The 27,597-nt window shown below is 36.0% G+C and overlaps 2 protein-coding genes across 2 annotated transcripts; one reads left to right on the top strand and one right to left on the bottom strand.

The window, feature by feature from the left end:
- Window positions 1–717: 717 nt before the first annotated feature.
- APC4 (anaphase-promoting complex subunit 4) lies at window positions 718–11,717 on the bottom strand. Its single transcript, XM_071596342.1, has 4 exons — window positions 11,533–11,717; window positions 9,873–10,001; window positions 6,607–6,782; window positions 718–3,091 (listed from the first exon to the last, which is right to left on the bottom strand). Exons 1-4 carry the CDS (start codon window positions 11,642–11,644, stop codon window positions 1,097–1,099), a joined length of 2,412 nt encoding a protein of 803 aa, XP_071452443.1. The 5' UTR covers window positions 11,645–11,717; the 3' UTR covers window positions 718–1,096.
- Window positions 11,718–11,858: 141 nt separating this feature from the next.
- On the top strand, window positions 11,859–17,215 carry LOC139697750 (phosducin-like protein). Its single transcript, XM_071596579.1, has one exon. The coding sequence runs from the start codon at window positions 11,939–11,941 to the stop codon at window positions 12,809–12,811; it is 873 nt and encodes a 290-aa protein (XP_071452680.1). The 5' UTR covers window positions 11,859–11,938; the 3' UTR covers window positions 12,812–17,215.
- The last annotated feature ends 10,382 nt before the right edge of the window (window positions 17,216–27,597 follow it).

The following is a 27,597-nucleotide window of genomic DNA, read 5'->3' as shown; positions in this document are numbered from 1 at the left end:
TTATCTGCCTCATAAGCAGTTGAGCATAGCCTTTTAACAAACTTAAAATTGTTATGATGAGGAACTGCAATTTTTTAGATTTTGAACACAATGTGATATAGTAAATTACTAGAACTTACCATAGGTATTTCCAAAGCATGAAAACAATGTTCACTCCAAAAAAGACGATATGATTTCAATGGTATCAAGGTACCACAGGCACACATAAAAGTGAACACCTAGGATCACCCAAAGAGATGTCGGATTCTAAATAAACAAAATATTCCACAGGTGACTATTTCCTGGTTGCTTAACCACGAAAGTTGCTGGGCCATTCATTCATTAGCCCAGCTCTCTACTTACTGGACTATCACATACTTAAACAAGCAATTGACATACTTCTACGTGCACGGAGAATTAGTAAATTATAAGAGGCCTTGAAAATCTTTTTCAACCATATGAGAACAAGAATTAACACTAGCATATGATATAATTTTTAACACTATCTTTTAGCTTTCATAATATTCTGTGAATAAAATATGAATGTAGCCAGTGATAATGGCCGAGTTAAAATGCTTGGGTGAAATAGGAAATAATAATGCTGCAAGAAATACAAAGTAAACAAAATAACTGATGATTCATGGGACAAGAGCAATAAGAATCAAAAAGTGGAAAGAAAAGCATAAAAACACAGACTCAAAGGAATAGGTCATACTAAATATGATGCATAGTATCAAACATATTGAAAATTCCAATTTACTAAGTAACACTGTAATAGTACCTTTACATTTTTGAAAAATCTGTACAATAAATTATGAGCATGTCATGAGAAACATACATAAACCACATATGTTAATATATTTACAGCAGTCTTGAATGCATATGTACAAGGTTATAAATATAATCTCAAATTAACTTGGGGCACATTTTCCATGCATTATTTCAAACTATAAAATTTCCTACACCACTTGAGAACTGATTTCATTCTATAGAAAGCTGTCCACTCTTTTATCCTGAAATGATGAAAAATTTATTCCAACTCATGACTATAAGTGGTTTATAGGACACCTAAAAGAGAAGCTTTTCCAAGTGTCAGTTATAGCATTAGACGATTCATTCACACCTTCATGGAAGTTCCCTCAGGAGGTGCATCTTCATCACCTTCATCCCTACTTGGTGTGATTCCTTCCATTTGCACATCATCTCCTGCCTCAATGCCAGACTTCTCGTCAGCCACAGCCTCTTCTTCATCCTCGACCACACCTGTCGCCTCTTCCTCTTCGTCTTCTTCCTCGTCCTCTTCTTCAACCTCCATCTCAAACAAACGAACACGCCTTCGGCTCTCTGACAATACTACTGCAACCTTTCTTGCTCCACTGACAGCAAAGCGAGCTGAGAGACTGGAGCCAACAGGGCGAAAAACGGATGGGTCCAAGAGCTTCTCAACTCCATCAACTTGGGGCCATCCAGGCCCCCATGGACCCATGCGCTCAGTAACTATTCGTGTGGGAAGTTGAACCAACACAGAAGCCTCTTTACGCTCCAAAAGTATGGACAGAATATCTCTAGAGTAAAACTGCAAGTCTAAAACTCTATGATGAGGACTGAAATTGAACACAACACCTCTGATGGTAGGATCAGCACCAGCAGACACTTCCACAAACCAAAAACACTCAGACGACTTCTTCGCTTCTGGAAAAGCAATGTATAAACCATTCTTTTTCCCATCAGACCCCCAAATATGACTAATCCAGCGAGGATGGTCCACTGCAACCAAAGACTTTCCAAGAGCACATGGAAATACTTTAGACACAGTGATTAATGACCCTATGGCTGTCTGAGGACCTGAAAAAGCCTTCTCCACAGCCATTTTAAGCTGTTCATGACAATATGTTAGAGAAGTATTAGGATCATGATTGTATATTCCTGGAATTTTTTCTAAGCATGGGCACTCTTTTAAAAGTTTCATCCACTGATTAGGACACTCACTTTCAAAGTACCCTTTCCTTTCCCTTCCTTCAATTGGCTCTTTATCAAAAAGATATTTACCCAAGTGCTCTAGATCAAAATGTCCCCGTTTACCCTCAGCACTGGTATGGCCGACCTTCTCAAAGTTTTTAAGGAACTCGGCAACAAAAGCAAGATCCTGCTGGGTCACACGAGTAACTTCTGGGGGCACACGCTCATCGGAGAGACGCAATATGACTACATACAACCACCTAAAAAATGCCTTGTAGTCCTTCATGGAGCGATCAATCACTGTCTGAACCTGACCTGCCTTGGCAAGAAAAGCACCAATAGCACCCAAAGCTTTTGCTGCAGAATTTTCTTCCAAGCCCAAAACAGCAAATCTATCACGACGACATGCCAACCCTTTCAACCTTGCCAAATGAAAGGCCAGTGCATTGCCAGCACCTCTGGCATGCCGAAGAACTAACCGCTGGATACTTGTGTAACTGAGTTCAATGGCATGACCCAAACGCTTCAGCCCTTTCTCTGTCAACTGCTGCAGAAGAAAGGCCTCCAACTCATCAGATGGGAATCCAAACATTAGGAGTTCCAGGAAGTCAGCAGCAACTGCACCTTCAGGGACACTTGCAGCATACGAAGCAAGTTTGGTGTCCATTTCAAAGAGAATATTCTCCCAAGCATCTGCCACAGAGCGCATTGTGTGTGCAAGATACCCCATGACACCGATCACTTGGCCATGCATGAGTGACAATGAATGGAGCTCTGCAGCATGAGTTGAGAGAACAGTTGTGTCCAACAATACCACAATGGGCTCCCCAGACACAGAGCTTTCATCGTCATTCCTAATGCATGACACAACCACATACAATGTTTCCAGCCCACTAGAAAAGTCAGCATCAAGGATCTCAGCAACCTGCCAACTTGACTTCAAATGCTCTTTCATGTTGATGATGCCACACAAGAAAAGGCCAAAAACACTCAAAAACACCTTACCAGATGAGGTTCCGATAATGAGAATATTTACATGTGTTTGGTCCCGAATTTTCTTGGCATCCTCTGAGCTATCCTCAGTGCTCTTACTAATGGAACCAAAGTTTCGTGATAATGATGGTAGTTTTGACAGGAAAGTGCTGGGATTGTCCTATGAAAGAGTTACATATCACTTTTATCAATGAAATGATAGAAACTTGTACTCTGTCAAAGGCATCTACATATTCATACACAAGAACACAGAGTAGAAAGTAGGGAGGATCATAACCAGAATGCTTTATTTGAAAGCTAAATTGTAATAGCTTCAATTGGAAAATAATTAGATGCATAAATAGAGTAAGACAATTATGCTAGGTTATCACAGCTTTGACATTTTTGTAAAAAAAACCAAACCTACTGGTGGATTGCGTGACCTTAAAAATATCATATAAAATCTTTGATAAATGTACATTTTTATGGAAAGATTTTCCATAAATTATTCAATATAATGTTTGCACTATACATAGGGATTATTAACACGAACTTCCAATATATACTCCAATACTTCCTGTTTAAAATACAGAAGTAAGCAATTATACACTGTTAATTATATGGATACCAGACTATATGTGGCTAAGTCATCATGAAGTCAACATTTTCCCATATGTAAGCCCTGAATAAGTGGCATGAATGGGCATGGTCAGAGAATGGGCAAGGTGAGGGGAAAAGAAAACATATGGGATGCAGGAGGGGATATTGTACCAAGGATGTGGGGATAGATGGGGAACAAATTCACCATGGAGGATCTATTCTCAGCCTATTCTGTTATAAGATATTGGGAACCTTTCCAGTATTTGGTTCATTCATTTCTGATCCCATGAATTCCATTTAAATTGATTCTAATAACACTTTGACAACTGCTAGGGAACCTAGGACTACAGTAAATGATGTTTGAAAAATGGAGTGTGGGTTTGTTTCTTTTATTTGCAATTAGTTCATCAATAAAACTAGGTAAAAAAAGGTTTAGACCTCAATGTTAATTGCATGCGAGAAATTCATAGCTCAGCATTTTTTCTCATTCCTACAAGAATTTATTGGAGAAGAGTAACTGATCCTGTGTAATGTGTTATCCTATATTTCTAAAAATTTTCCCTTTTAGATCATTGAAATAATATGTTCAGAGATCTTAGGTAAAGTGGTGTTTCTGGTAGGTCTGGTAAGTTAATCACCACTCTAGGAAATTTACATTAGAGTGACTAAAGTGTTGAAGACAGAAATATATTTACTCGTGATTAAATGATAGGTACCCCAGTAATACAATACATGATTAAGAAAGATGAGCATAACTATGATGATCTACATTTTGGTGACTACAAGAGTTCCAGTGTTGATGAAACTTTGGGTCCACCCGGAATTTCACTCAAAATATAACATTCCACTTCCCCTCTGGCTCTCCATTAAGTTTGATTCCACTCAATGAGAGAAAACTGTAACACACTTTGAAAAAACAAGTTTGGTTTCATACAGCAACCCTGATTTAATCTTGCCTTCAAACTTCTAAAGAATCTCATCACTTTTGCTTTGCTATAATTAACCTTCACATCATACCCCATGCAGTTATACAGTAATGCACTTAACAATGATATAAATTACCTAAATGAATGTCTTACTGAATTTAAATACACAATCTAATTAATCTTCTTCCCAACATCTCTCATTCATATCCCTAAGTCTTACCATGTTTCTCTTACCATTTAAACAGCACAGGTGAAAACAGTCTTACTTTATTGTCCATCAGTGGCCATTCTGATTCTACACCTGACATTTTTCCACAATCTGATTAATGTTAAGATGAAAACACCTATTCCTCCAAGCTGCTACATTATTATGAGGGCGGTTCAATAAGTACCCGTGTTTGACAAGAAAGGGCGTTCCTGAGGGAAGTTTATGTTACCATCGTGTGCTGCCATCTATCAAACGATGGTGAAACAAATTTCAGACTGATTTAAATGTTAGTTTGGATTTGGCAGCCATTCAAGTAAGACATGTTTCGTGATTTTCTCTAAGATGGAAAACGAGCAGTATCGTTTGGTAATTCACTTTTTGTTTTTGGATGGGAAGAAATGCGAGGAGATAAAAGCAAAGTTGGATAATGTTAATGGAGACACTTCGCCATTATTGACCATAGTTAGATAATGGTTCAACGAATTTAAAAGTGGGCGAATATCTGTTTTTGATGAGGAGAAACCAGGATGCCCGGAAGACATGGTTACCGAGGAAATCATTCAAAAAGTCCATGCCATGATTCTCGTTGATTGATGAACGAAAGTGCGCGAAGTAGCAGAGGCCGTGGTATTGTCGACCGGAACGGCAATTAATATTTTACATGATAAGTTGGCGATGAAAAAATTGTGGGCCCGATGGGTGCCGGGATTGCTGTTTCACCAGGATAACGCGCCAGCACATTCATCCGGAGTTGTTGCCACCAAACTGCATGAACTACGTTATGAATTGCTGCCGCACCCCCCGTATTCACCCGATCTGACTCCCTGCGACTTTTTCTTATTCCTTAACAAGAAGAAATGGCTCGTGGGAAAAAATTTAGCTCGAACAAGGAAGTTATCGCCAAGACAGAGGTGTATATTGGAAAGTACGACAAATCCTATTTTTTGGAGGGGTTAAAAAAATGGCCGGAACATTGGGAGAAGTGTATCTTTCTAAAAGGGGACTAAGTTGAAAAATAAAAAAAAGTTTTTTGAAAAAATGGTTTCTTCATTTCTAACACAGGTACTTATTGAACCGCCCTCGTATCAAATATTTACATATAAGTTTATTAAATTTTCCCACCCTCCCATACATACACCATCTTGAAATATTCAAGATAACATTAATTCAATCAAATTACCTGTATCTCTCTCATGTAACATATTTTGAGATAAAAAGTATGAATTTCAGAAGTGTATTATTCCCAGGATTTACTGATTTGGAAAACACTGACAAAAGAACAAAACTGTTACTTGATGGATTTTTTTTCATACAAAAAAATCAACTGCTGTTTCATTTTGTCTGTACTCTGTCAGGAGTTTATTAAGTTCTAAGTGACGAAGAGGCAACCCATTATGTCCCATATAGGAAGTTAAACAGGAAGCCAAGAAACTAAAAGACACCAAACTGAAGGGGCTAAATTTTTGTCCATTTCTTTAATAAAATAAGTTTCATGACAATATTCATAAAATATGGGTTTAACAAGAACAGAATCTTTCCTAATAAGGGTGAAAAGAATATCTTTACAGCACCATGTATTACTCTAGCCAGAATAAGGAGATAAGCTTGTCATTAAGATTAGGGTTTTCTGTGGATGTGATGTCAATCTGCATTTGACTTAAACATAAATATTTTCAATTACCTATTGTATTCTGTTAATGGGATCTATCATTAAAGTTTTTCAGCTTTTTTCTTACAATCCTGCATGCAATGAATATGCACATTAAGTAAACACAACCAACAGAATATGAAATAGGCTTTTATGAAGATGCTAATATAATTTAAATTTTTGTGAATTTTTCTCTCCCTCCAACTAATTGAAAGAAAAACTCCACAAAAAATTGTTAATTCACTTTGCAATGGGAAACACTTGACATAAATGAGAAATAGGGAAAATGAAAAAAAAATGCCATTATTACCTACCAGATCATGAAGCCCAGAATGCCTATGGGACATAAATCTCCCTTTATCAGCAATAGAACTAGCATCTTCACTTTGGGCATGAGCCTCTTGTGCCCATGACAAGCATGTGATTTCAGAATCCACAGTCCCACTGTGGAGTGTTTCAGCATTTTCAACGTCCACCAACAAAAATTCACCTGGAAATTAATATTTTTAATGAAGATGTGCTGAAGCTAAAATGCATATTTTATCTGAACAGATATAATGGATGACACTATTGCATCAGCCAATATCAATCAACAAATATTCATAAAGACATAAACATTGAAAGATTCCTAAAAGCTACACTTAACTGTGCCAAATATTTATGAATAAGTGTAAGAAAATGTAGAAGAATGAAAATCCAAATTCTAGTCAATCAGCATCACAACCAACATGTGAAACTTGTGACAGGGTAGCAGCTACAGGGGTGTCTGTAAAGGTTGTCAGAGCTGATGGATTTATTTATGATACTAAATATACTTAGATCCTGACCACATTGAATATGAATGCATAGAATGTCTTTCAAACAGCATGAATAAATGTTAAAATGTAGAAAAATCCTCAAAATTTTCCTTAAAAAATTTAAGGGAAAATATTTTTTAGCATAGTGCCAGAACCGAAGTTAATTTTTCATAAAACTTAATTATAGATAGTACTATAAAATCACCACATAAACAATTAAGCTATCAACCGTCATGAACAGGAGTTAATAGTTGAACTATTAGGGTATCATATTAATTTTACCCCAAAACATAAATATCTAAATATGTATTTAGTACATGCATTGATACCTTATGAAACTTAATAATTCTTTTAAACCACAAATAATACAATGATAGACCCCGAATTTAACACTGAAAACTATTTAAATAACAAATGAATGACCTCCCTCATCATCAGCTCTATACCAAGTGGCTGCCCATATATCATCTCCTTTACCTTGCCCTATCTCCTAGAGTCAACTCTTTCTTAACTGGCCCTGATGTGTGCCATGGTCACTATACCCAGAACCTTTGCGCTACCAATTATGAAAACAGGTAGGCCAAAAATCTCCTTTCTCTCAAAATTTCCTACTGGTGATTCACCTCTGGATGTTGGAATGGCCATCCTTCCACATTGTACCAAGTCTGTATTTCATGAGGATAAATTCAACAACTACTTTTTTGTTTCCTTCCATGTCTGCAGGTTGATACCATGAATTGCTCAGGTAAACACTAACCTATCCTATAAACAGAGATAGACTCTTAGAGAGATTTAAGGGATTAGTGAATGTCCCAGACCCTCACTCACATATGCATTTCCAATTCACCTCCATCCAAAGGCAGTGGCAAAACTTGTCCACAGCCTTCTGAAGCTCAACACCTGGAAATACTAGGACTTGCCCGGGGCTGAACCTCGAATAAGGGTTACCTTAACCCTCTCAGTGTCATGAGTCGATATATCGGCTAGAGTGCACACCATGATTAAAATCTTAATAACTTCAAACATTTGCAATCGACAGTAAATATTTTTGGTATAATTTGAAAGAGTGTATTCCGTATTTTATCATTGATGTATTTTTTTACTTTCAGTATGTATTATGCATGATTTTATAAGTCTTGCAACTTACTCTATTTTTAATGTGTATGCACTTAAGCATCACTTAGCCTAAATAAATAAGACATTTAAAAACAAGATAATTTCTTTTTTATTTTTGGAGTGCTTACTAGCATGAATTGCTACAAAGGAGGGGAACACATTTGAATTTTATAATAAGCAAAGAAAGTCAATTACATAAATGATGCAATGAAAAGAAATGACTTTGTAAACACTTTGCTCCATCTTCCTATCCATCAGAGACAGCATATGGTCAAATGTATGGGGAGACATTAGAAGATAATGTCTTCCGTTTTCTTCAAGGGGAATCAGTTAGGTTCTTCCTTTGTGAGTGAAAGGGTTCATGAAGCTCATGCTTAAAAATATTATTGATGTATAGAAAATCACCCTTCTTTCCCCTAAAATGGCAACCAAAACTACTTCGGATGAAAACATAGATGACAACTTGGTCAATTATCCATTATCCCCAAGTGGTGATGATTATTCTTCAGAGAATCATGGCGAGGAGAGTGTGTGGGAGAGACCAAGTGATTTCTGATTCCGATGACAGTGTCATTTTGATAAAGAGGAAAAAACCTAGTAAGATAGATGATGTGTGTAGTGATGATAATGTTGAGAGAGATTATGCTGATTCAACGCAGTCACTCGAGTTCAGCATAGTTGATGGAAACAGTTATCATTGTCGTCCTACCAACTTCAGCTATGCTGAAATTCCAGGACCCAAATATGTGCCATTGCCTAACGCTGGCTGCATTGATTACTTCAATTTGTTTATTAACAATAAGTCTGAGGGATATAGTAGTACTCGAAACAAATAGGTATGCTTAACAGTTCTTAGTTTCCTGAGATACCTTATTGCCTAGACCAAGAGTGAGGCAGTGGCGTGCAATGACGGTACAGTAATTGAAATGAAAGCATTCATTGCACCTTTATTAGAAATGGGCAATACTAAAAGGTCGACCATTTTTTCCTACTGGAAAGACAATTCTCACTCCATTCATGTTTTCGTAAAATATCGAGGAATCATTTTCATCCACTTTGAAATTTTTTCTTTACACTGGTAATTCAAAACTTGTACCACCAGGCAATGCAAAATATGACCCTTGCACAAAATTTCAACCAATTGTCTATTTTTGCCATCACTACACACCCTATGCGCACCTTACTGTTGGTGAAAAATTAGTAGGTACGAGATTGTACTAAAAGTCATTCTCAGCTGCTTAAATATCTGCCATGCTGATCCTTCCCCCAAAATCAAAAGCACAAAATACATCACTAAGAGAGAATAAACATGGCAAAACCAAGAAAATAGTGAGACTGAAAATAATAGATCTGTACCGTAAGTACATGGGTGACATTGACACCTCTGACATGATGGTTTATTCTTACTTAGATGAAAGGCATACGATAAAATTTTGGAAAAATGTTGTTGTTTGCATGATTGCACACATGGTTCTCAGCTCGTATATAATCTACAAAGAGAATAGTCCAGCAAAACAAATGACTAAGCTACACATCAAGCATCATCGAGGCCCTAGAGTCTGAATGGCTTGGGAAAATAGAGTGAAGTAACTACACCTGCAGGTTTCCAATCATTTACTTGTATTGACTAAATAATATTGGACTGACCCAGCAAATTCTATTTATACCTGTACTGTAGCCTATGGCAATGACTTTGCCATCAGGTCTCCAAGCTATTCCTTTTACTGTACTCTCTTCTGATGGTGGAGCCAAGGACCATACTCTCTGCCAAGATAGGCGGTGTAGGGCAACTTCAGCTACAATATTAGGAGAAATTAAAAATAAAACATTCGGTAAATTTCACATCAGAAGATAAATAAAATACAACAATATCAACATATAATTCGAAAAAAATTAACTCACATCAATGATATCATTTTCAAAAATTTATAAATACTCCAATAGATATATGGAAACTCATATTTTTTTAAGTGTTACTGAATATTTAAAATAGGCAGGAAGAAAAAACTTTTTTTATTCTGTGATTAATTGGTGTGATTGTTGGTGATCATCATGATAGTGAACTCTTTTAATAAAATTATCACTTGAGAGATGTAAAAATTCTACTTCTTGATCTGTGTTTGGATATTCTACAAAAAAATTTACTAATTAAAAAGAATGAAACATTTTATTATTGCTGTAGAACACTTCTGTGTGATTTTATCTTTAACTAGATGAGCACACTAATTTGTTTGTGACAATAAGGAAGCTCATGAGGTAGTGTGCATAAATTTGAAATAAGTTATTTTTTGAGAAGTGACAAATAATAAACATACAATGTATGCGTAATCAATACCATCATTAATAAAAAATATATCAGTAGTCAATTGAGATCAAGGGAAAATTTCTTCTTCTAGTGGGAAGGAAAAGTGTCAAGTCACAGATGGGAGCATGAAGTGAGAAGCATCAGCAATCAATTGATAAATGGATCAACTGATAGAACTGGATCATGGATTCTTAAAATGTTTTATAACTTTTGCCTAGGAAACAAAACTGGAATCACAAAAAATGGAGAAGACTATGCTAAACCAAAGTACAGGCCTTTGAACATGTGCCCATGCTAACACGTCAAATTCAATTGGGTAATTCCATTAGGTGAATAACACAAAATAATCTAAGACATTGTTATCAATTGCATTTCAGGTACTTCTGTCTGCTACATGAAGATTGGGTATGACAAACCTGCCTCATGTTGTTGTTAATGTTAAGAACAAGCGGTTTTGGAATAAAAAAGTATATATATGCGCGTGTAATGTATCGTTATACACAATGCATAATTAGCCTTTAAATTCATCGGTTTTTTTTGCTTTACTCAAAATCAACCAGGCTCTAAGCATTAAAAATTGACGGCAAGGCCTCAAAATGGTCTAGCCGCATTGTGCAAATGAGCACTCTAAAAAAACAAGAGGTAATAAATATGAAAATAATTTTAAAGTTGAACACGAAGGAGTAGATGGACAAATTTTTAGTGGGGAAATTCCCACGGAATTTCCCAGGAGTGGCTCATTCATTCACAGGGTAATTTTTTTCATTTATTTCAATTTTTAAATACCAGCAATGAACGAAACGAAATGTTTCCTTTCACCAAGAATTTCTATCGTCGAACTGCTACATGAATGAGGTATTGGGTGATACTTGAATTATAACTTCACATTAAGAAGCTCACCAATTCATACAGCGAATTTAAAGCAGCAAAGAAAGGTATGATAATGCTCAGAAGATAATACCAGTGTGACCATGTCACAAGGCTCTGTAGCTGTTGTATTACATTGTTTCTTGCGTATTTACCTCGTACATTGGATAGCGCCAACAAATCCATGCGGTTAGACCATACCATCAGTTCCACTTCATTTGCAACATGCCGCTCTTCCAATTGTCGCATTGCGTTCGACGACGACATCGTGGTTTTTATATGATAGGGACGGTTTCAAAATAAATTCACGCCGAGGAGGAGACACATATCTCCACCGAATCCTTCCCCTAGGGCGCCAATCGAAAATAGTATGATATAATCGACCTTTTCGATCATAGTTTCAGGATCGATACCGCATTATCAAAGTTGTTCCTTCGAATTCAAACGAAATTACGATTGTCGTTTGTCCATTAAAAAAGGAACGGAACCGATACAGAGACGCTTGACTCCAAGATCAACTGAAAATTTCTTGTAAGGTGGCTGAATATTTGCGGAGGGAAAATGGCAACATTTGAGGATAAGATACTAGGCGAGAAAACAGAATATTATTGTAGTAGCAGCAGTGAAGGCGAAGAAGAGGATGACGAATCGGAAAACAAGGATGCGGGTGCTGTACCATCTTCAGAGGTCGGGAGAGGACCTGATGTTTCAAAATGGTCAGGCACTGCATCTAATACTGGTCCTAAAGGTGTCATCAGTGATTGGCAGAAATTCAAAGAATTAGAGAAACAGAAATTGGAAGAGGAAAAAGTGGAAAGACTAGAACTAATCAAAAAATTGTCCATTACTTGTCAGTCTGCTCTGGATGAGGAAAGAGAGAAAGCTGAGGCCGAGAAGGACTCCGTGGATCCTGATTTGAAGGAGTTGTTTTCTGATAAATTTCTCCAAGAATATATGCAGAAAAGAATGAATGAAATGCTACAAAAATCCTCAAATGTGCCGAAGTTCGGAAAAGTGATAAATCTTACAACTGGTCAAGAATTCCTCGATGCAGTTGACAAAGAAAATAAAAGTGTGACAATCGTGGTCCATATTTATGAAGAGTTAGTGAATGGATGTGAGGCAATGAATGGCTGTTTGATACATCTCAGTCAAAAATATAACGAGGTGAAATTCTGTAAGATGAAGGGGTCCCTTGCTGGATTAAGTCACCATTTTAAAGTAAGCGGTGTGCCAGCTTTACTTGTGTACAAAAGTGGCCAACTCGTTGGCAATTTTGTTCGCTTGACTGACGAGTTTGGAGAAGATTTCTTTGCTTGTGATGTAGAAAGTTTTCTCATCGAACACGGTATGATTCCTGACAAGACATGCGTTCCTCAGATCAGCCAACAGCCCGAAGATGATGATGAAGACAGTGATTTGAGCCTTGAGTGAATGTATGATTTCCTTGGTAGAAAATTACATTTCTAAATTTTAATTCTTTCTATTGCTGATATTGATCTCTATGGAAATATATTTCTAACTTTTATAAAAGCTGAGCATGTGACATTTTATATTTCGCTCATTTATATTGTTTGAAAACAAGTGGATATGAAAATGCTCTACCTGAGGCCATTCATGTTGGCGTCTTTTGAAGTGCATTTCAAGAAAAAGTATTAATATTTGCCATCTCATTCAATGCTCAAAAATCTAGCTACAGAAAATTCTTTATTTGACTATCAAAGTTAAGGAACCGATAAGAGCATTATGTCAGTTGATGTGACTGAAAGTAAGTGTGCAATTATTTGAAAGATATATGATCTTGTGACGGATAGTTTTGTCGTCTATATTGTAACATGAATTTTGGCTGATCAAGTGAAGATTCAATTAAAATTCATGGCCGTTTCAAGGATATTTGATAGGTTACGTAGAACGATATATCAACTAGATCAATGTTTCTTGTTTTACCAGAGGCAGTAAAATTAATACGTGTATTTCATTCTCGTGACTTACAACTACGTATTTCAATGTGCAATAATTGGCATACTACATACACCTAATTAGATGAAGTATAAATAGGACGTGTTAGAGTGCGTTAGCGGAATGGTTTCTTACGAACCTATTTAGAAGACTGACATTTTAATCGTGGAGCTGTATTTTCTCACTAACATTCGTTATATTTTCTTTGAATATAGATTTACGAGAAATGGTAGCTTATAAATATTTTTGTGACAGACTCGTTATATACTATACAAAATGAATTATGAACGGTCTCTTTGTAGAAATTTCTTTAATATATATCTTTCTACCGATGTTGTAGAAATGATGTTACCAAGATAAACTTTCATACAATCTTGTTCAATATGATATTTGCATCTAAAAGAAAAAATGCAGGTGAAGGTAGCTGTGATCAAAGAGCTTACAGTGTTTCTCTCGAACTAGGTGTATTTATTGCACATGGGAAATGGATTTACAATTTCTCATGCATCTTACTCTTGGTGGTCAGTTGCCATGTGCCATTTATTACTTTTATATGTGATGCATAAGTTCAAAATTGAATTAAAACTATGTGTTCGCTTCGAAATATAAACTTCAAAATTAGGTATTTTAATAGTCATTGCTGGCAAGTTTCATGTATTGATTCATGCTGATGTTTAATTAATAAATGTATTGAGGGACTTGCTGAAGAGATATTCATTACGTGAAAACAACACCCAAATGTAACCATTTTCAAAGATAATGTTAGTGGTTAATGACGTAACCATTTTTAGTATTTTCTTATCTCTGGAAATGGGTGAGCTATATTGTCTGTAAGCTATCATTGCAAAACAGCGTTTAAAATTCAGAATTTGAGAATATGTCAAATAATCACTTTTCTTGTGCTTATGTAAGTTCAGGGCAGTGTTTTTCATTATTAAAACTTATGTGAAGCAGAAATGAATCCCATATAGAGGGTGTCTTTCAAAAAAGTTTATGGTTAAGTAGTTAAATATTTGTATTCGTGTTTAAGTGTTTTCCAAGTAAGATTTTAAGATTCCAGTGACATTTGAAATTGTGCTTCTTGTACTATTATTAGTTTTATCATATTTTTCCTTTGCTTGTATTATGTTTAGTTTTTTTTTGGTAAATTGATCTCATTTTAATGATATATGTAAACAAAGTACATTTTTCAATTGTTTACAAGGTATTTCATGTCCATAGCTGTTAATCAATTTTACTTGACAGTTGTTTTGCTTAGCATTGTTTAGAGTGTAAAATCAAGGAATAGAAATTGAATACAAATATCAATATAAATATTTGTGATCTTCCCAGTAAAATTAGTCAAACCAATTTCCCATAAAACTGCTTGATGCGATGGGACCATTTTATAATTATATGTTACTTACTATTGTGAAAAGTATTTATGTTATACTTAATGATAATTTACTGAAATATTTGTAGTGTTACTATTGGCAATTTCATGGTGGATTATAATGATTTTGAGACACATGAACATGGTCACAGGACAATGCCTTTGGAATTAAGCTAAATTTAATGTTATTTTGAAGATGCCCAAGCATATAAAATTTCATTTACAAGGTTGTGTTGTTGTGAGATGATATTAGAAATCTCATGGAAGATAAATTGTTTGTGATGGAAATTTATAAAATTGGATGGAAAAATCATGTCTATGAAATTTTCTGGCAGCTCTCCTTGTTTGGATGCATTCCTTCAAGTTCCTGATTAATATAAACTTGTTACTGTGCTTATACTGTATCAAAGCCAACAAATTTTCCTTTAAGTGCGCATTGAGTAAAGTGCTTTCCAGTATGTGATGTGTTTGCTGTTAGTAGTAGTAGTTTTGAGGGGAGGCGACCGACAGCTGAGGTCATTTGCGCCATAGGGGATGGATAGGAAAGGATGAAGGGTGGAGAGAAACCCGGCGTCGGCATTAGCCTACTCTTTACGAAGAGCGCCAAGGGGTCCGCAGTTTAACGTCCCATCCGACGGACGGCGTACTCACTCAAAGTGCCCTCCACAAAGCACCTCAAGTAGGGATCGAGATACCTCTGAAAAATATTCAACACCGCCGGGATTTGAACCCGCGCCCTCAGGGTGGGAAGCCAGTACGTTAGCCGCCGCACCATCTCGATCCCCCCTTGTGATTGCTGTTATAACCCAATTGAGCGTGCAGATTTTTCATCTTCTTGATACCTGTTCATTTTCAATCTGTGATTATAAAAATTATCTGTATTTTTCTTGTGGGTCATCTTTCCCTGTTGGTTCAAAATGTCATAAATATCTCCTGTTTGAATGATTACTAATAGGATTGACAGTTTTTCTTTTTTAATGATGAAATGAGTCTTTAAACTAAGAAAAGTTGATCAGTTTTTACTTCTCTCTACATTTTCTAGTGTGAAAAGAATGTAGATTCTATGAATTACCCTGGTAAACTTCCATGATTTTTTCCTGTCACATTTCAGCTGATCTGCAACCTACAGCATACATACCCAGATTTAAGTGCCACACCCTGTATATCTTAACAAGTTTTCAAAAGTCATGGGTTTAATTCCTGTCATATGCATGCAATGTGCTTTTTAAGTTGTTTTATGTCACAAAAATGATTTTTTACCCTGGAGAACTTTGATATTGGACATATGATAATTCACAGCACCTAAAGAATGATCTATTATGGGTATTAATGGCCGATATACCTAAAAAAAAAAGAGAGAATCTATGTGCAACATTTAAGAGCCAGCCCCTGTCATCTCCACAAATGGAGAAAGGGGTCAGAAACCCAGGGTACTGACTTCTGAGAGTAACTACTGTGGATTTGAAAACTTGATAAAATTTATAAGTAATTGCTCACTTGGTGGCATTCATTCCATTATGTCTTTACTAGTTTTCTAGCTTCTCAGTGTCCCAGCCATTTGGGAGTTTATACACCCATGCTAGGAGCTGGGCTTGAACCTGCAACCCTTGGGTTATATGGAAATAATGCTTTTCCACCTGTCATAATTATCAGCTGGTTATGTTTTATTATTAATTTTTATTTGATAAAAGGGGTTTTTGTCCTTGATTTAGTCAGGCCACTTCCCCTCTCCACACATTATGTGGCAATTAAAGACAGTGGTATGCAATTGTGTGTCTAGGAGCTTTGGGTTACATTTCCACAAATTTTTTATTGTGCTGTGGGGTATGGGTATCAGAAAAGTTTAGTTAAGAGGATATTTATGGGCCAGTTATGATAGGAAATCTATTAGAAATTGAGCATTTGAGAGGAATACCAGGGTGGTGTGCAGTTCAGTGAAATAGTCGAGAAAGGGGGAAGAGTATCAAAACTCATTATAACATGTTGCTGAGAAGGCTGACATTTACACTGTTCAAGGTCTACTTCCTTTTACCCTTCATTCAGCTGTTTGTAATGGAGTATGATAAAGGAAACATTGCATGGCACTTTTTTAATAGATTTTTGGTGATGTGATCATTCATATCCTTACCATCAAAATGACGTGCATATATTATTACTTCATTTTTTTAATTTCCAAACTTTTCTTGCTTGGTAATATTAAAATGTTAAGCTAGAGAAATATATTGTGGATACACCAAATTATAATAATAAATCGTTATCAATTGGAAAATGATAATTTTCAAAATTTATACTTACAGTATTACTCCCCGTTGATGAGAAGGTGATGAAAATCAGCTGAATGAAAGTTTTTGGCCCACTTCACTTAAAATGTAGTAATTGAGGTGTTGTATCGACAAACAAGGCACACCACAGCTCTGTGGCCCATGTCTATATTGAATTTATTACTTGTTTAAATTATTGAAGTGAGATTTTAAAAATTATAATGATTAATAAAAAATTGAAAATTTCTCTTGTTTTTTCCTTTTTACCCTACCACTAAGTCTGTATTCTAAAGTTAGTTCATCACTGATTATATCATCATCATGAGTATTTTACCAGATAAAGTTGAATTTTTGGCCATTCATCCAATCCCATTCTATATTTGAAATTTCTCCAAGTTCCTATTTTCCTTGCCCTATCAAGCACTTGTTTTCATGTCTTATCTCTTTCAGCTCTCATAATTCCATACATATGTATCCCCTGACTGAAATTCAGTGTCAAAACATTTTTCCATCTCTCAAATAAAATTTAATCATAGAAACTTATGAGCGGTTCCATTTCATCAAACAAATGGAAAGATTTGTTGAAGTTTTTGCATTCTCTCTTCTTCTGTTGATATTACCTGATGCCTATTGTCTTAATTTCGCTCAAATAAAGACATTTATATACCTATTTTATTTATTTATAATTAGTCCGAAAACAGCACATTTTGGCCTTTACATCAGACTATTATCAACGATAATAATTGGTCACATTTACAAACACCCAAGCCCTAGGTGGAGGAAAACCCACCCAGGCGGGAATTGAACCTGCGACCCTAGGAATAGCAGATGAGGATGTTACCCCGCTGCCACCAGGGTCAGCACCCCTATTGTGACCAACCTAAAATTATTCTAGTGAGGATCCCTTTTATTAGATGAATAAACTTTTAACTCAATGGCTAACATGTTTTTACCCAAGTCTGGTACTTTTTCACCCCCTTCTTCCGACATTAAATGCTATTTCATTTTGATCAACACTTGAAGACAAATAAAGTAAGATCCTAGGCAGCATGCCTTGGGAAAGTTGTCACTTGATGACACCTCTGAAATCTTTATTTAATTGTACTACAAATAGCCCTGTTGGTATTTTCTCATCTATAATTTTCATGTGTGCCTATGCTCTTGATTACAGCAGAGGATTTGGTATTTAATCTAATAATTTGTAAGAGTGCTGTTTCGTGACTGGCCGTTCCTAGTCCTTAAAGTATGCTTCCTTTACTGATCTCTCCACTGCATACATTTGCCATGTAACAATTAGCTGTGTTATTCTTGTAATTTAACCAGTTATGTATGTATACTTTGCTAACCAATCATGATAATGATATATCTACTTCTTTCTCCTGATGACTGGTTGTCATGTAAACCTGGATTAAAATTCAACTTGTATAATTTTCTGGTAGCATAGATATTGTATCATCTGCCTGATATAAAGTTTCCGGGCAGCACCACAGTTACCCCCCTATGTTCCATCTGTCAGTAACTACTTTGTCTCATTCTTCATTAGCAAATCATCCACCATCTCTGTTTCTTGTTTGATTTTTTCTAATCATTCTCATCCCTCAGAATTGCTCAGACTTATATGTAAATGTCAATATTATTACTGTTGCAGCTTTTCTCATCTACTTTTCTTTTGTCTCTCGGGTCTTTTAGGTACACAGGGAGAAGATTACATTATTAATTTTCAATGCTCGGCTTAGAGAGAATCTTTTCTGCTACCGAGAATGAGGGTATTAGTTTTAATATACTGGGTGCAGTGCTTAAATCCCGACAAATTTCAGTCTGAATTTCCCACCATATTGTAGTTTCACTGGAGGTCGCGATTGGCATTTTTGGAAGCAATAGGCATCTAGTAAACAGTCATAACCCTAAAATGGCCACGATGTTGGGTACGAGTGTGGAGTAAAATTGAAGAGTTGCTATTATCGAAAGTGTTTGCGCTGGGCATCATATTTCGAAGTAGTTCGATTCTTTGGGTATGCCAGATCAACTGTTTACAATAATGTGGCTAAGTATAATGCTTCGGAGAAGTCCAGGGAAGGTTTTGCTAATCCGGCGAGGAAACGCGTGTTTATCCAGATTTAAGGGCCGCACCCTGCGGTTACTACTTTGGATGTCTCAGGATCTTCAGCATTAAGGCAAAATTTTTATCATTAATTGGTTGAAACGAATAGAGTTTATTAAGGATAGTGTCCATTAAAAAAAGAACAAAGCAGTATACTGCCTACATGATATGTCATAATCCACAATAGTAAGATATCGGAAAATTACTATAATTCTTAATGCTGCATTAAGAGCATCAATTGACTAATTATTTTTTTAAACTACTCATTTATTGATGAAAAATGGGTTCAAAAGATTATAGGTTGCCATATTCAAGAACCAAGTGAATATGAGATTGCATTTTTAGTCAAATGGAGTAACCCATTGAGTCTTTTCTGTTAAACCCATCCTCATGACACTGATTTTCCTTAAAATATATTTTGGAAAATTTTCATGAAGGAAAGATATTATTGAAGTAGGTACACATATGTATACAAACATGAATCCATTTAATCCTTTATTGAGGAATAAGAAGTACGATTCAAATAGGTTAATGTTGTGAGAAAAGCCTTGGGAATCCAGCCATTAAGATCCCTGAAAGAGTATTCTGGGAAGACCCACAAATGTAAATCTTAAACAGGTGAAAAATCCCTCTAAAATGAATCGACAACCTGAAAGTTCTTCAGCATACACCAAAGTTTCATCCAGAAGGCTTTTCCCATGAAAAAAATAAATATGACTTAAACTTCTCATAAATAATTTATGCACCAAGTGGTGACAACAACACCTTTCTATTGCATCTTAGTTGTGACTGTGTGTTAAGATTCACTCAAAATAAACAAAGAATTGTCTTGATCCAGCAGTATAATGCAACATTTGGCTGCAGTGATTGTTCATGGAAGCTTAAAGAAGGAATTCCAAATTGAGTATGCCTTTTTGTGTTAATTATGCAATTTTGCACATCATACATATGCAAGTTTTGATTTTAAATGTTACTTCAACAACATATATTCACATAGTGATGAAATCTTTCTATAGTGATGAATTAGTTTTCTTTTTTGCTTAATGGATTCCTGTCATTGTGGGTCCTTGGTTGCTTGCCCTGCGGAATAGAATGGTGTACCTATCCGTTCATAATCAAGTAGGGCTTTGATTGGTAGCAGGCATTCTTAACATTGAATAATCCTTTGCGCTACTTAAAAAGTGCCAAAGATAATAGTGTAAAAATTTATATCAGTACTTACGGGATAAATTTTATGGTTCATAGCTCATCTTTGTGGAAGTTCATGATGAATTGTGAAAAAGAAAAACTTTTTAAGTTCCATCAAAATTTGGGAAAGGAGATTCGGGGGATTACTGGGTATATATGTACCGAGTAATCCGGGTACATCAAGGAGAGGGGAAAAAGGGAAAACACATTATCATTAACAAAGTTTCCATTGACACAGTTTTTTCTTATTTTGAGTTTCTCCACATTTACTAAATATAAAAACTTTGTAAGTTACACTGAAGTTAATTTTCAAATGACCAGTTTTTCAAATAGTCAAAATCATTGGGTACAATCTGTAGGATTTTTGCTGTATAAATATACATGGATGTGGTGGGAGAATGGGGCTTGAGTGGGGATGGAAGGGGAGGAAAAGGGTTGCAGGGGTTTATATTATTTTAGTAGCATAAAAAGGGGGATTGGAAGATCGGGAAGGGAGAGGAGGTTATCGATTGAACCAAGATAATGGGGGGGAGGGGAGAGAGTGTAAGAGTAGTAGCCTTGAATGGTTGAGCTAAGTGTCCATGGATGGTAAGGCTAGATACAAGGGAAAGTAAATAGGGCATGAGAGTGAGATGAGAAATAGGGTCAGGAGATTTGGGGGATTGCTAGGTGTTATGTACATCAAGGAGTTCATCAATTTTCTTATTTTGAGTTCCTCCAAAATGTCCGTTCTTTGGCCCTAGACTTATGGCTCGAATCTTAAAGCGCACCGGACTTGCCCTGGTGCGCGAACGCATACCAATCGGAAGTCACCTGAGTCCGAGCGCGCATGTATAAAAGGCGGCCAAAAACCGAGTGGCAATCATCATCCCTGAAGACGATGCACGAGTCGGGCATCGAAACATCGGCCAACATGGAACCCCTGACCCGGTGGAAGACCCGAGAGAACTTCATCAAGCAGATACGCCGGGAAAGCACCAAATCTTACGGGATAGATTTTGCTACTTACTTTCAGGTTTTATTTGGAGTAACTTCAACAGCATCATTTGAAGATTTCTAAAAGCTTAACCAGATGTTAAGAATGAAGTTTTTCACTATTTAGATGAAGGAATTAAGCATACCAAAATTACTAGTGAAAGACATTTCTTTAAATGAGACATAATTAAAGTATTTTTTTAAATGTGATCCAATATGCCAATTTTCTTGCTGATTACACAATTTTTGTATGTGCCTTTTTCCTCTTGAATTGTTCAACAGTACTTCTTGGACTACGAACAAGATAATAAGAGATGCTCCACATAATCTATGTTGTTGGAGTGTTTGGGTTTATTTAGAATTACTTTCCTTCCATTAAGCCATCGTTAAAATAATTTTCACGGCAAAAAGCTACGTACTTATGACCATCAATATGCCTTAGTTAACATTAGTTTGGTTATTTCGAATTACTTTCATTCTGCTGCAGTTGAAATTGAAAAAATTCAACTGTAATATGAATGCATATTAAAATTTGTTGTCTCAGGCATAACTTTGTGGAATTTGCATAACATATTGAAATGTAATGAAATAATTGACTTTGTAATTCCAAATAGTATCCACGTTTTGTATGCAACCCGCTCGTCCTATATGCGCATTCATGTTGCATAACCATGTAATCGGGATAATTTCCCTTTCAATACCAATAGGGCTCGGACATCTTACAAGGAAACCAACTGGTATTCATTATAGTCATCCAATGCATTTTTAAACCTAACGTCAAACATGCAAAAAAGCCGACATTTTGGGTTTCTTGCATAGTAAAGTCTTCAAATTATAATGAACTGGTATTAGATGGAAAAATCCCTTTAATGTCCCTGTCAATGATAATGTTTTTGCCAGCAATAAATGTCAAAGCTGCTGGCGTTCATCAAAACATTAGTACTGTGCACTGACTAAGTGATGAATGACATTGTTATGCATCTTTGGTGTTGTTAGTTTAAGATTGAACAGACAAATGCCCATGATGTCCAAGAACTGGCCATCTGTCACAAGGATAGGCCAACCACTGCGGTCCTCGTCGTGAACAACAGTGCGGCCATTTTTAAACTGAATCACTGCCTCACCTTGCATTTACTCATTATTCTGTCTCTGAACACTTCACAAAAGTTGTTTATGAATTTCAATTGGTTTGTGGTTTTTTGCCAGTAAAAAACTAATCACAGATCGCACTTCACAACTCATGGGATTTTGTATTGCAGCGTGCATTTTAACAGTTCACAGTGAGCAAAGTAGAAGAACCACAGTTTTCCCACTACCATAGCAAGATTCTTACTTAATGTAGGGATGTAAAGACACCAAGATGGTGGCTCTAGCCTATCCATTGCCATGCTAGGCCGAAACATAAGTTACTTTATTGACAACCCTCGTACAATGGGTGATCACATAAAAAGAGAGCTAATATCTCAAACAAGACTAAGAGCTAAATGCAATTGATGTTGTCTTTACACTCCTGCCACATGACCTTGTGGTAAAAATCAGTAAATGATGTAGGCTGGACTTCAATGCCACCAGTACAATGACGACAATGTGAAAATACATATACTCTCCTTCTTCCATTGCGCTACAGCTAGGGTGGGCTATAACCTCCCTCAATATTCCCATCCATTTTTCTCTATTCAACACTTTCTTCCCCCTTGTTGTTATCAATTTGCAACTTTACAAATAAGTTTTTATCTACATCTGTGAGAATGCCTCCTATTTCTCTATTAGTTCTTATATCCATCTCACACCAGTTCATTAACCCTCCTTAAAACTTTCTGTTTAAATACATATGAAAAATTCTTAGGTGACAAAAAAATTCCATGCTTCTGATATGTAAATCACAACTTCCCCAATAAGGGTCTTAAATATGAAATTTGAGTTTCCAAGCCCTGGTTAGAAGGATTGATTTCAGGAGCTTTACGATAACAAAGTAAGCTCTATTTCCAGCCATTAATCTCTTATCACCAAGTTCTCCCAGTTTATGACAGTACCAAAATAACTATGTCACTTTAAACTTTCAAAGTTATATTGCCTAAAGGTTATATTTTGAGGCCATCTTCTTTGCTCTGAGGTTGAACTTGTAAACCTATTTAAATATAATAAAAATAATGATACAGAAAATATTGTACTTCAATAAACTAATTACATATTTTAAAAATATAAAAAGTTAATCTCAAATGAAGATGTATTTTCGAATATTGTATAGAATTTTAAGAAATGGATATTGACTCCCATGGCTTGGGTTCTTTCCCTCATTAAAAACCATGGTGAAATTAGTACCATACTTGATCTATCATTAAATTCCCCTAATTTGGGTACTTTTTATGCCCGATAAATGGGATCAAATCTTGACATTTTTACTCACTTTCACTGCAATGCATTGACTCAGCACAACCTACATGCAAAGATTCAAATTCCCAAGATTTTGTCTTCTCCATGGTATAATTAATCTGCTGATGCCATGCCAAGATCATCAATGAAGGAGATGAACTAATTTTTTTCAGCTTTTGATGTTTTCTGACATTTTATTGGAGGGCAAATATTGAGGAATGCACATTGACCAGTCTGGAACTCCGATGTGAGAATGAAAAATGCCAAAGAGAACTGTATCCCTCTCTTGCACATATTATTTGCATCTTACACAAAAAAATGGCTTGTTGTTCACTCTAATTATTTACGGGAGGAAGAGATGGTGAAAGGCTTTTTGAGAAATGCAGAAATCTTTGGAGGTTGTAAAAAGGGGTACCAAAGATAAAAAGGTGCATGAAAATTGGATTCATAGGAATAGATGGAAGAAAAATCTCTGACTTGAATGGAATGATTTAACTCTTCCATTGGGTAGTATGTGCAAGTGATATTGGTCACCATGGTTCACTGGGAAATATTAGGAAAAGCAGCTATTCAAAACAGCTCTAAGCTATGGAAATATTTGTAGCAGTGAAACTAACAGTTATATTATAATAATATAGTGTAATAGAGCCACAGTGAAAACAGTTGCTTCTGCAGCAGAGCATGATTTATAGCTAGTGTCTAATCCTCTGTATAAGGAGCTGTTGTCAGTGACAGCAGGTGTTTGGTGTGTTTTTACTGTTTGTTTTAATGCACACAAATTATTTCCTTGATTTTTACCCCAGAGAGCTGAACTCAGTTTGACAAAAGTGGATGAAGTACTAACTTGGCTAACATATTTAGACAATGAAGAATCTGTGTTCATACATAAAGAAGTAACCGGCCCAAGGGATTTTACCAAAGATTACTCAATAGGAATAGAGGAGGATAAAATTTGTAGGAAATATTAACAAAAAATTTATGTATTTAACAAGATTATATCTTTAGAAGGTATTCATGCATTGGCACCTCTACATTAAAATGTTTTATTTTACTTAATTATTTGTTGAGATTATTATTTTTATACTTTAAATACTTGAAGTTTGTAACTTGTCGTACAAGCAGAGCTTACATACTAAGTTTCACTATTGAATACAGATTATATCACTCAAATATATTATTCACTGAAAATACAAGATTAACTTTGCTAACATTTATATTCCCCTCAAGATTTTTTTAGGCAACATACAATTTAGATTTTTCTGCTGATTAGGATAATCAGGTAAGTGTACATTGAAAGTCTGGTTTTTATAGGCATGGAGGAGGTGGGAAAGGTAGATGGAAGTTAAGGGAAGGTGTGGGGAAGGAGAGGGAGTAAGGAGATGGTAGGAAATGGGGTAGAGAGAGAAAAGGTGCACTAAAGGGGTCTGCACCTGCAGTTTATGGCTTAATGCCCCAGTACAGAGTTCATGGGTTAAATGGAAGAAGGGACCATTTGGTCTCAATTTCGCCCAAATAAAGACCGCTATCTATCTATCTACAGAGTGGGATAAATCCCTGCAATACTGAGGAGGATGGAGTGTGAAATATACAACACTTCATTTTCAGTAAAAAATTTCTTAGCCAGGTGTTTTATAATGTCAAATTGTCCCCAGAATGTCTAATCTTCGCAATAAATCCCTGCTTAGAAACTGCTGGTTTGTTTGTTCTCAGACCAGGACTCGAAGAAAAGAGGTATATGATTCTCCTAAGTGAAACACTCTTCGGGTTCTTTCATTCTGTCCTCAAATATCCTTACAGTTTGACTAATATACATGGGTAGTCATTGAGTCCCTTTTATAAGTGGTAGAACCAAAATTGGAATGTTGGAGAATTCACCGCATCCACATTCTGAGCACCATTTTCACTGGAATTTGACTTGTGAAAATAGTTCAAAAAAGTTCAACGAATATTCCTCTCACTAATTATGTATCTCCAGTTAACAGCAGTGAAAGATGATTTAACTTTTAATGTGTTTACTTTTTAATTCATCATCTGATATCTATCACAGATTATTGTGTCCATGATTAATAAAGAATATATTTTGGACAACAGATTCACAATACTTAAAAGATTGGTCTTGGGTAGTGTAATACTATGCACATGTCAATTATACTTAAAAAAAATTGAAACAAAATTTTCAGGAGCATTTAGAATTTCTCTGGTATCATAGAGCCACCTGTAATTCTTCATACGACTAAGTCTTAATTTGGTTGTCCCCCTCTTCACCGAATTCTTATCTTTCTGCATTTTTACTGGTCACTTCTATCTGTATCAAAAATCTGTCAGGCTCCCTCAATTAGAATTGGGGACTGGCTTTTTTTAATTACTTATCGGTAGTCTGGGAAACCACATTAGATTAAGGGTAGGACAAACTCCACATTTTGGGATCAAAGCCTAATATTGTTGACTTAGAATCATAAAATATTCAAGGACTGGCCTATATCAATTGTTAAAAACCTGTATATTATTTGTGTGGTTGGGAGATGCAGATACCTAATGCTGCTTATAATTGGTACACAGAAGCAGAGGAAAAAAATCTGTTATTCTATGCAAGAACTCTGCAATTGCTAATACTCATAATAACTTCCTTGTGGCACCATTCCCAGAATCCAAGGATATCATGGATCCCAGCAAGAGATATTCTGACCTTCAGTATTGCCATAGAACTATTTTCCTTCTCCTTCAAGTAATCAAGGCTCCTCATAGAAGAGGTTCCCACATGGTGAGTGTGGTTAATGAATAAATTTAACTTGGTGTGTATGGAGCATCGTATCATATGGCTCAGAAACTGTGTCAATGAGGCAAGTGGATAAGAGTTAATAGGGGAGGCTTTTGAGATGTGGGTGTGGAGGAAGAAGGAAAATGTACAATAGATAAATAAGAGAAGTAGTTCAATTCTTAAATTCTGATTTGGTCACCATAAAATGCTTACATTTGTCCATAATCAACTGCTTGACATTTTCAATATTCTATGCATTCCCTCGTTTTTTATCTCCTCTCCCAGAGTTTTATGTTTTACATTTCCCCTTTTTGGTTTCCTTTTTCCCATAGTTATGCACCACTACACCTCTTGGATTTGGGCGAATACGTCTTTTTGACCTGGTTATCAGCTGGGATTCCACCAAGCCGAACATTTTGCATTTGAAAGCTTATTTATGAAGCTAGAAATGTAACGGAATCTGAGGAAATCTGCCCCATATGTGATTATTCAATTATTCCTCTAAATCAAGTGTTATCATCGAACTCAAATCAAGTGTAACTTCGAACTGCTAAGTTTGTCAGAAGAAAATCATTTAAGGCCGGCAAAAGGATGCAGGGAACACCGAGTGGCAATGGAGTACTAAAAGATAATGGAATGTCGAACCAAGTGATGGGGAGCCTAGGGTAAGGCAGAGATAAGGATATCCAATGTGGAAATAGTACGTACACGAGAAATATTTCATGGCAAGGCGCTTGGAAGTACATTTAACATCGGAAATCTACCTTAACGGAAGGATAACTGTCAATTGCAAGGTGTATCCCCGCAGGATCGTGCCCAACAATTATACATGTCGCGACTACTTTGCAAATTGATGCACCTCTTCGTGTATTAATGAACTACTAGGATTAACACTTGAATTTTAGCTTAGAGAAATATATCCCATAACAAAAAGTACGGTCCCTCATCAAAACAAAGAGGAGTCGCCCTCAAGACCCCTTAAGATTTTAGCCAGATCGTATTCCGATTACAAATCAGATTCAAAATCTTCTATTAAAATATATATTTTGCCCAATAGAAAATATTTATGGCTAATATTTCATTTAGACCGATTCAGCTGCATAGCCGTAGACAGAGGTCCAAAGCGTAAAATTTGCACGCATTCTGAAGATGCCCAACCAGCCACTGCAATAAGTGCACTCTCATCGTTACTTTCATATTTAAGCAGATATCTCACCTGAACAGATTCCAAAC

The sequence above is a fragment of the Hetaerina americana genome, unplaced genomic scaffold (assembly GCF_022747635.1).
Source record: "Hetaerina americana unplaced genomic scaffold, ioHetAmer1.1.p SCAF_8, whole genome shotgun sequence".
Taxonomy (NCBI): domain Eukaryota; kingdom Metazoa; phylum Arthropoda; class Insecta; order Odonata; family Calopterygidae; genus Hetaerina; species Hetaerina americana.
The sequence above is the reverse complement of the archived record's forward strand: the minus strand, read 5'-3'. Positions and strand labels throughout refer to the sequence as shown.